The 10,332-nt window shown below is 34.6% G+C and overlaps 2 protein-coding genes across 2 annotated transcripts in view; one reads left to right on the top strand and one right to left on the bottom strand.

Moving 5' to 3' along the window:
* Window positions 1-549: 549 nt before the first annotated feature.
* The window catches only part of LOC106110489 (phosphofurin acidic cluster sorting protein 2-like), a 57,347-nt gene continuing 47,564 nt past the window's right edge, over window positions 550-10,332 (bottom strand). The window contains exons 2-3 of the mRNA XM_013292338.1: window positions 878-1,105; window positions 550-688 (exon numbers count right to left, since the gene is read on the bottom strand). Of these exons, the coding sequence (XP_013147792.1) occupies window positions 565-688; window positions 878-1,105 (352 nt within the window). The 3' untranslated portion in view covers window positions 550-564. The remainder of the gene's footprint in view (window positions 689-877; window positions 1,106-10,332) is intronic.
* Window positions 4,940-8,604, top strand: LOC106110490 (NADH-quinone oxidoreductase subunit B 2-like). Its single transcript, XM_013292339.1, has 5 exons — window positions 4,940-5,117; window positions 5,430-5,670; window positions 7,038-7,165; window positions 7,700-7,925; window positions 8,439-8,604. The coding sequence occupies exons 1-5, from the start codon at window positions 5,053-5,055 to the stop codon at window positions 8,553-8,555; spliced, it is 777 nt and encodes a 258-aa protein (XP_013147793.1). The 5' UTR covers window positions 4,940-5,052; the 3' UTR covers window positions 8,556-8,604.

Genomic DNA, 10,332 nt, shown 5'->3' with positions numbered 1-10,332 from the left:
AAACGCGCAATGGATGGCTCACAAATGTACACAGACATGATATATTGGACAGTAGGCTCTGAAAAACTTCACTACTTTTTCGCGATAACTTTTTATGACATTATCATTAAATAATTCTAATTAACCTTGCAGATGTAATAAAGTCATTTATAAAATAAAGAAAAATAAAATAAAAAGGCTGTTTATTCCATGTAAAGTCAAAGTCGTTAATCTTAGAAAATAATATAATGACTTAACGGAATCACAATACGATTCAAAGAACCATCGTTAATTGTAATCTGTAATTGTCGTTTTTTTAATAAATTCAATTGTACTAGATATGTTGAGCGATGGGCGTTGATAAAATGATTCACACGACATCAATGCGCGGGTAATTGGCCCTCGTGATACGGTTTGTTAACAGCACACAAGTACTGCTGGATTTGCTTCAATTAATCCCAGTGGGAAAATTGCTTCAACGTTGACTTTTCGATATGGGAACGTGATAAGCCTGTAGTAACTGGTGCCCGTGAATCATTGCCGAACCTTTCCAAAAACATACGTGTTTGGTCAGTAAACCTACGGTTACTTTAAAATGTGGTAATAAAGGTTTACCTGGTCCATCCTGATGACTCCTTCAGCCAAAGTCTTGTATCCGAGTATTGTGCGATTTTTGTATTTCTTGCGCCTCTGCAGCATTATTTGCAATCTGGAAATTACGATAAAAATACTTTACTATAGATATTAAAATTACTATTTGTAAAGGATTATTGGTGTTTTACAACTGTCTCTGTACCGATGACCGTGAAAACAATGTTTTCCAATCAAGCTGTATAGGCATAGAATATGAGTTTACTCTATGGTGTTTGTTGCCTATCTACTCTATGACCGTGCTAACCTGTTGCCATCACGCTTGACGAAGTGCGGGTACTGCAGGGAGAAGCAGAGATCGAGCTCGACATCGAGTGGCGGCACAGCGATATCGTTTGAGCGCAGCGTTCGCTTGCTGCTGTGCATGCGTGCTGCCAAGGTGACCGCGCCAGCGCCAGCGCCGCCAGCAGCGCCGCCGCCCGCCTCGCCCAGCGCGCCGCACACTCGCAGCCGTGTCACTCGCAACGTGCATAGTCTAGAACGATACAAATGTATGAACTACACATTGCTAACTGCTTCTCACCGTTGACGTACAATACGCACTTTGACAGTTAATGTATAAAAAATCAAAAATTGTCTAAAACTGAAACATTCTCTTCAGTCATATTTCGGTAGTTGATTGTTATATAGATTGTGACGTAATTAAAATAACAAGTTGTTATTGTGTACTATCGATAGCCCTTCAAATATATCAGAATATTTAATATCCAATCTACATGCCGAAATTAAATTCAGCCTCATGTCTACACGCGTCAGCATATTATTGATGGGAACGTGACGTCACTCACATATTCGGTAGATTAAAATCGTCAGGGGATTTCGTGCGTTGAATAAAATTTATAAATGCTGTTAGCATTATGTTAAATCATATTTTTAAAATTTACGCAGTTTAAGAGCCAGTGTTTAAAAAGAAAATTTGACAAACCTTTTTTATGCAATACGAAGGCATACGAGCACATCTGATGTTACTTGATCTTTACCTACATCTACAAGGAAATAAATGACTCACTTACGAGTTGATAAAAAAAAAACACATTTTAGAATTTCCAATTGTTTAACAATTCACTGGGACTGCATTAACTTGTCAGATATCTATTTCTTTATAGAAAATAATCTTAAGTCTCGACATATCAATGTGATAGTGGGAATGGTTCATTGCGCCGGAAAATTGGCTACTTCAAGTGTGATATTGGATACCTTTGATATAGTGGTTGAAGTACACCAATATGAACAGTAATTAAGTTAACAAACAAAAGAGAAACATATAATACGCATATATCTACTTAAGCGCTCGGAAAATAATAAATTTCTTTGTCATTTCGAGTAAAACATTTCAAGATTTGCTAATTACAATTCGAAGAATTTGAATGTTTTCGTATTTGTAATTTCGTAAATAATTCCAGACCATTCGTTTTTGTTGAAACAATTAGAGAGGAATCGTTTAATTGGCATTAATTCGTCTGACGATCGAAATCGCCTACAGTTCTGGCTTATAGAGATTAATGGCTTTTGTCCAACAAACGTAAATACTCCGATCTTTTTAATTAAATTTCGAGTAGAGGGCTGAAGAGGGGGAGTTAAATGTTTTAGTTAAATGTTTTTATACTGTCGTAAAATTTCATTGCCGTATCAGTTGTATTAAATCGTATACGTGTTTATGGAACCCTTATTATTTCCAAAACTAGCTTTTCGCGTGCGGATTCATCCTCGTGAAATAATAAAAACTTTACTTTATTGTTTACATTTGTCAAATCCATATGTTTGTCCATATCCATATGTCCATATAAAAACATATGTTTGTACACCATTAAACTTAGGGTTTAAATATTTAAAAAATCTAGTGTAGGGATTTTTTAAATTTTTTAAATTATTCACTTACGTCGTGTAGGGATTTTATTAAAAAAAAGTCAAAAATATGCTGTAATCGCTGACATTTTAGGCAACAAAGAAGTGTGTGTTTACGCTTTATTATAATAGTATAGGTTACGTCTCTTGTAAATATATAACAAATTATTCGTTAAGTCTATTGTCTACGATCGAAAACCGATAACTAGAACTCTACGGAATCCAATTTAGTCTTTGAAGTTGAGAGAAATTTAAATGAGCATCCCGACTCTATACCAAGGGAATAGAACTATCGTTCTATGCAAATTTACATTTCTTACCTATCGATAAGAAATGTGTCAATTTGCAGATAGAATTCTTCGCGGCATTATCACCAATAGGATTCGCAGATATTTCCACTTGTCTTGTTACATTTAATCAAATTAATTATGTACTTTTAACTTATAATAGCTTGGTTACTAGCTGCTGGAAATATTTCATGGTGAACGACCTAAAAATCAGAAATTTAATAAACACGATAATATTTCCCCTTTTTCCACCACTCTTGGATATGTGAATCATTACAAAATAACAAACTTAAATATTTTATTAAAGAGAACAATACACATTTCAAATAATCAATTTTTTAAGAAATAATTTTATATTATTAAACCACTTTGAAGACTTCATTTAAACTTCAGTAAATTTTGTCAGCAGTAAAGCCTTAGTTTGAATTTTATGACCTGAAACGTATCCTACGAGGGGGAGGTTCTCCCGAAGGCTTCCGTTAGCAGGAAGAGGCTCAAGGGGGATTTAATAAAACAAGTTTCAGCGTAAAAAAAAACCCGGCAACTTGCTCGTCTGTCGCGAATAATGAATGCTTGCGGAGAAGCCTTCGGAATAGTAAAGCTTCGAGTTAGGGTGACTATAAACTTATTTTTCGAGGTTAAATATTTTTTTGGAAATTACACGTTTATGACATTTTTTGCTACTACAATTGATGTGTAGCTTACACAAGATACATGCAACATCAAATATTTTAATGATATTTAAGTTATATTTGTAAAAACGTAATAAATAAAGACACTCGTTATGTAAATAATCAGTTCAACCGTGTTCTTTAATTACATATTCTTTAAAAATTATTGATTTCTTGTTAACATTTATTAAATTTTCGCCTTTTACATTTAACATAGAGTTGGTTACCTTAGCCATTACTTACAAATACCAAGTCTCGCAGCAAAAAATGTGAAAGTTTTACGTTCAGGATTTCGTTACAGGCTTAAAGAAAAGTAGCTAAGCGAAAAGATTGTATTTCTAAGTACTTTTAAAATAATACTTCTGATTATAATTTCATTAGGATTTAATCTACTTTAGTTACTTAAAGGCAAAAGGTCACGGGACCATTCACCAACCCAATAGACCGATCAGCTTCAGTCCATACTGGGACAACATCCTAACTGCCCTGAGACGAGCCGAAGACGGCGGCGTGGAGGCAGCTGGTCGATGACTCAGTAAAGGCTTATCAGGGTAAGCACGACCTTCAGCAATGACGAAACGAAGAAGAAGAAATTACTTAAAAATAAATTTAAGAAAGATTCATCAAGGTGAAGGTCCTCTGTTCCTCGTAATCGCGGGAAAATGTACAATAAATCTCTGTATTCTAAGCATCTAGTTATACTAAAGTGTCTAGGGAACGACTTCTTCGTAAAACTCGAGCCGACTTTCAATATATTCTGCAGAAAATCGAATCGGAGAGATATTATTCCCACATCGGGAATACCGTCTAAAGCGGAAAAGTTTTAATATTATTTATACTTGCTAAGAATTCGCAAATAAATTTAAATACAATTCCGTAGCATATTTTTATTTAAAATTAAACTATATAGAATATACCGTAATTAATATTAAGGTAAACCAGCAGGCAGTAACTACATCAAAACTTCCAAGTGCAAAAAAAATACTTTAAATACAGCAGTGGAAGAATGTTGCAAATTAAATTCCGGAACTGGCTAAATGTCCTCGAAACAGAAAACTAGGACAAGGGCCGGGAAAACCTTTAAACGACCTAAACTGTAGCTGAACGTAGCGTATGATTCTATTTTTTGTTACACTTGACATAGTTGCTTTTTAAAACATAAAAAAAACAAATACCTAATTAAAAAAAACATTTAATAAAATCTTACTTCTTACTAATATTATAAATGCGAAAGTTTAGATGGATAGATGGATGGATGGATGTTTGATAGAGTTTCTAGCCTAAACGACTGAACAGATCTCGATGAAATTTGGCACAGACGTAGAGGATAGCCTGGAAGAAAACATAGGCTACTCACTTTTGGTTTTTTTAATTCCACGCGGACGGAGTCTCGGGCCAAAGCTATTGTAAAATATTATTTAAGAGTTAGTGTTTAAAAAGATTATTTTAGTACGATTTTTTTTGTATTGTAAACTTTTTTATTGTAAATCTTTTTCGAATTCAGAACGAAAGTCAAACGTCACGTCAAGACGTCAACGGGCAAATTGACAATCTGTCACTCGTAATTATTTGAAGGGATGTTAAATTGGTAAAAAATAACAACTGGCTTTGATTGTAAAATGTTAAAAATATTCGGTAGAAATAATATGAATATCTTAGATGTATTTAAGCCTACTTTATATGGGTATGTTTTTGTTAGATATATTTAAATAATTACGACAGATAATTATAGTAACCAGATCTATTCAACTTGAAATTTAATTGGTTCCTGCTTTTTAGCGTGTTAATTACATGTGACAAATAGGTAGATTATATAGCTATTTTAAGAAAAAACACAAAGCTAGTTTATGCATAATAGTTACTGCTTTATTCAATTCCAATAACTTTCAAACAAGCCTAGAAAATCCTCTCTATTTCATTATCTTCAAATAACGAACAAAATCTCGTTTCCCCGAGTTTCATAATAAAACTTTGAAAGAAATTCAATTTCCAGTAGCGCTCGAAACCATTCCCTTATTTTCAAATTCTTTTCTGTTCCTAATGGCTCTGGAGTTGTAACATGGAATAAGATTTTCGGACGTAACGTATATGAAGAGAAAGACATGGGAGTGAGGTACAAAAGCGATGCAAAATCAACTCCAAAGACTGTAAAGGTACCCCCTGTACCAACTCATGGTGAAAAAGTGTATAAAGTCGGAGAAAAAAGACCATATTCTCCATTCCATTTTCCGGGACAGGTAAAAGTTTTCATATCTATACTATTCTAAAAAGGAATTGATTCTTTACATCAAATATGCCCCGAAACTACTGAACTGATTTCAAAAATACTTTCGCTATAAACTACATCATTAAGTAACATAGACTATATAACGTTAAAGTATGCGAAACCTTCACTAAGGGACTCCCTCAATTAACATCAAGCTTGTGTCTGCAGTTTATCACATACACACATATAGCTTAACATAAAATTGTTGTTCATAATCTTTAAAAAATCATCATTTATGGAGTCAGATAAATAACTTTTCTATTATGCACCTAACAATCTCAATGTAAACAAAGTTGTTTATTCAATAGATAAAAAAGATAAATGTAGCGCGGGTTTGAGTATCGTTCGCAAACCAAGCGCATTTTCCACTTTAAACTGTACAAATATTTTGCACAGATAAAAATTCAAAATGTGGAAATATTTAAAAAGAAACGCTCGCACATTTTGGTTCTCTATGGTTGTTGGTAGCTTTTTTATTTTATTTCAACAAGTAACGTTTTATGTTAAATAAAGTTTTAATGAGGGAAACATTTAAACCGCTATGCAGAAGGCTTTTGTTATATTTTACGAAGAGTTATGGAAAAATAATTTAAGCAAACGTAAATAATGTAGAGAAAACATTATACTTTTGTCTTTAGAATAAAATATAAAGTACCAGGATATCATAACATCTGATGTTAGATAATAACGAAGTATAAGATTTTATTAATGAGAACATAATACCTTATTATTATTGTAATAAAATGGAAGCCGATTGCGCACTACATTGGTTTCTGTGGCTCAATTAGCAAACGGTGTCGTGTAGTCTGAGCCTAGTTAAGTCTGGTCGTTACACTATTAGCGTTCGATTTAAAAGACTCATTAGTGAAGGAATTTACAAAGAACTAGTAGAGAAAAACATAATACCAATTTGCGAACTTCACACTTCACACAATAAACTTTTAAAACTTACACATAATTTGAAACTTTCTGCACTCAGAGTTTGTAAAAAAATATGAGATTAAGTAAATATTAAAACCCTACTTACGGCAGATTGAATAAATTACCATAAGCTTTTTCTTATTTCCTGGTCGCCAAATGTCGTGACTTTCCGACAAACACATCAATCCGTACATGTTTGTAAAGTCGATGTAAGCCGCGACGTGGGGAGATCGGTATCTCACGAGATCCGCGACACGAGTTATTGGACAGTTCTGATCCGATCAGAAATATCCCAAGAGCTTGTATACGATCGTATAAATATAAGGAAAATATTTCTTGTGACAACAGTGTTCTAAAAAATGGATGATATTGTTTTTAACAAATGTTTCGTCAGTGGAAATTCATCATTTGTTGCAGACGCGGGCAGAGTGGATGGTAGCGCGGATGGACGACATCCTTAACTGGGGCCGCAGCCGATCCTTGTGGCCGCTAACCTTCGGCCTAGCCTGCTGCGCACTTGAGATGATGCACTATGCGGCACCCAGGTAAAAAAAAATACCCATGAAAACGCTGGGAATGCCAACTTTCAATAAACGACGTCGACGGGAAAATACGAACGCTATCCTGAATTTATATCTTGCCAAACTAAACAATTCAGGTAAAAGTCGAAGAGGTGACATCCCCAGTTATGAGTCAATTACCTTACATTGTTAACTATATCCACTACCCTTTTGTCATAAATGTGAAGGTTTATTTGCAAAGATAAAATAAATAAAAATAAAATCTTATTTCTAGATTACATTTTTTTGCAACACTATTGCGGAGACCGCAAGACGCGTTTCTAATATTTTTTTACTACACAGACTGCGTATTCGATAGCAATAACCTGTGCTCAACAATGCGCGCTTAGTATACGTTTAGAAGTTGCTGTCTAAAGTTTTCCAAAAGCAATAGTTGTGGATATAAGACAATAAAATGCTTCCTATTATCTAAAATACTGTAGCAATTTAGTCGATTAAATCACTACAAAATAGGAATCTCATTTGCTACCAATACTACGAAGATGGTACTCTGTCCAGATACGACATGGATCGTTTCGGCATGGTGTTCCGGGGTTCGCCGCGTCAGACCGACGTCATTATCGTGGCGGGCACGGTCACCAACAAGATGGCGCCCGTGTTTCGCAAGACGTACGACATGATGCCGGAGCCTAGATGGGTCGTGTCCATGGGAAGTTGCGCAAACGGTGGTGGTTATTACCACTACACGTACTCTACAGTGCGAGGGGCAGACCGCATCGTACCGGTACGTAAAACATTGTAGAATAAATGATGGAGATGAACGATAGAGAGGTGTAAAATTTGTTTATGTATAAAGTACACCAACGGATATTACTAATATTGTAAATGCGAAAGTTTAGATGGATGGATGTTTGTTAGAGTTCGTAGCCTAGACGGCTGAATCGATTTCGATGAAATTTGGTACAGATGTAGAGAATAGTCTGGAAAAACACATAGGCTACCCTTTTGATTTGTTTTAATACCACACGGGCGGAGTCGCGGGTGAAAGCTAGTAAGTTATAAAACAATCGTAAATCATAAGAATGATAACTAACGAAAAGTTACATTAAATATAGAACAAAAAAGATGAGATTAACTTATTAATATTTAAAAAAAAAAAACAATAAACTGAAAGTGAGTGTATGTGTTTTAAAAACTATGTATGGAGGTGCAGAAAATCGTTGTTGTTTTCGTTCTGCAATTCGTTGTTAAAGGTTTTTGTGTTTGTTTAAACTAAAACGTGTTGAAATGTCCCCAGGTGGACATCTACGTGCCAGGCTGTCCGCCCTCGGCGGAGGCGCTGCTTTACGCCATGTTACAGCTGCAAAAGAAGGTCAAGAGAATGCGGGTCGTACAAACCTGGTATCGACATTAGACTGCATACAGCGTATTTGATTTATTAAATTACACTATTATTATTAATTACCATATATTTTATTTGAGCTTGTGTTCCACTGTTCCAAATTCAATTTGAGTTACTGGTAGCTTTAGACTCATAAATACGATACCTAGTAGTCTAGGACAAGGGGTTAATACTCCCCGGCACCTTCCAGGAATGTCCCACTTTCACTGAGCTTAAGCTGTCGCTTAGTCTTAATAAGTAAAGCGTTATAAATTAAGCGTTTTTTTTTATAATTGAAGTAGTTGGCACTGTAAAAAAATTTAATTTTTGTGTTGCAACAAAACGTGAAATATGAAATTCAAAATTTAAAGGAAGATTTTATATAAATATTACATTTTCCCCTAAAAGTACCGCGGAATTGAAATATATTATTTTACGACCAAAATAAAACGTAAACGAGTACATAAAAAATAAGCGTTCGCAGTGGGTTTGTAGAGCGCTTACAATTTTCTAAAAATCGTTTCAGCGTAAAGCGAACAAAGCGTCTACGGCGTAATGGTTCCCGGGGGATGATTCGAGAGGCGAACCCGTAAAACATAGGCCCCGCTTTCAATTGTGCCTCCGTTAGTGTTATCGACGTTTTACTTTATTTACTACAAGTATATAAACTGTAGACTTTATTTAATAACAATCTTTTACACAATCTTTCTAAATAAATAAGAAAGTTTATATGCGTGGATGTTTGTTACTTTATTAACAACGGGTGAATATATCTAGATGTTATTAGGAACATAGATTACGATCTACAACATAGATACTATTAATTCAATTATTTTCACGCAGTTACAGGCAACGTCTTGTAATGTTAGAGGAAACTTGGTAGATGGAAGTTTTGGAACGTATACAACCCTTTTCACCGCCGTGGGGGTGTGTTCCCTTTATCGTCGATCCGCAGGGTGTAAGCAAATACCTCGCGGTGTAGGCGCGTATATTACACGCTTACGTCGGGCCTCGAGTATGTGTTGATTAATTTCACATTGTATACACGGTCATTATTTAACGTCTAATGAAATTCAGGCGCGCGTTAAATTAATCGTGCATATTCAAATAGCAACATATTTTAATATCTATACATATAATAAAATTGATGTGCCTATTTTTAATATCAAAAGAAAAATCCCAGATTTCGAGAAGATGATGTTTTTGCGTTAGTGAAAACGAAAATCGCATTTATTAATTTTTTGTCTGTCAATCTGCGTTTGTTCCGGGTAATCTTCGAAATGGCTCGACCGATTTCGACCGGCCTTTCACTGAAGGGTAGCTAACATAGACGGGCATATTACGGGCTACTTTTTATCTTAATATTGAGATGACGAAGTAGCGGGCAACAGGTAGTTATTTACATTTAACGAAAATTCCCTCATTAAACATCTTTAAAATAATTACCAAAGTACTTCACTGCGTGAGAAATTATATGGTTTACGATTACAAAAAGACAAAGTATAAAAGACACACGTTTCTTGCACTTGTTATTGTTTACATGTTATTTAACAGCAATGAGATAACTGTACATTGAGGTAGACAATTACGATTACACAATCGTCAAACAATTTAACGGGTAAATTAAGAAAACAATTGATTGTGTTCTTAATTTACCCGTTAATCAAAAAAATATAAACTAAAAGCCAAATAAGACATTAAAAAGTTATCCATATTATCCTGGTACGTTTCAGTAGATACACAAAAGCTAATGCTGTCTTACAAACTCATGCATTTAAATGGAAAATATAAAACTCTTCGTATTCTCTAC

Source organism: Papilio polytes, unplaced genomic scaffold (assembly GCF_000836215.1).
Source record: "Papilio polytes unplaced genomic scaffold, Ppol_1.0 DF820622.1, whole genome shotgun sequence".
In the NCBI taxonomy this organism is placed as follows: Eukaryota; Metazoa; Arthropoda; class Insecta; order Lepidoptera; family Papilionidae; genus Papilio; species Papilio polytes.
Note: the sequence above shows the minus strand (reverse complement) of the source record. Positions and strands in the feature narration are given on the sequence as shown.

Excerpts from the sequence above, each read along its gene's own strand:
- LOC106110490 (XM_013292339.1), top strand. The coding sequence starts at position 5,053 with ATGTTAAAAATATTCGGTAGAAATAATATGAATATCTTAGATGTATTT. Across the intron at positions 5,118-5,429 it reads TTTAAGCCTACTTTATATGG|CGCTCGAAACCATTCCCTTA; the intron begins GTATGTTTTTGT and ends AATTTCCAGTAG. Across the intron at positions 7,926-8,438 it reads GGGCAGACCGCATCGTACCG|GTGGACATCTACGTGCCAGG; the intron begins GTACGTAAAACA and ends AAATGTCCCCAG.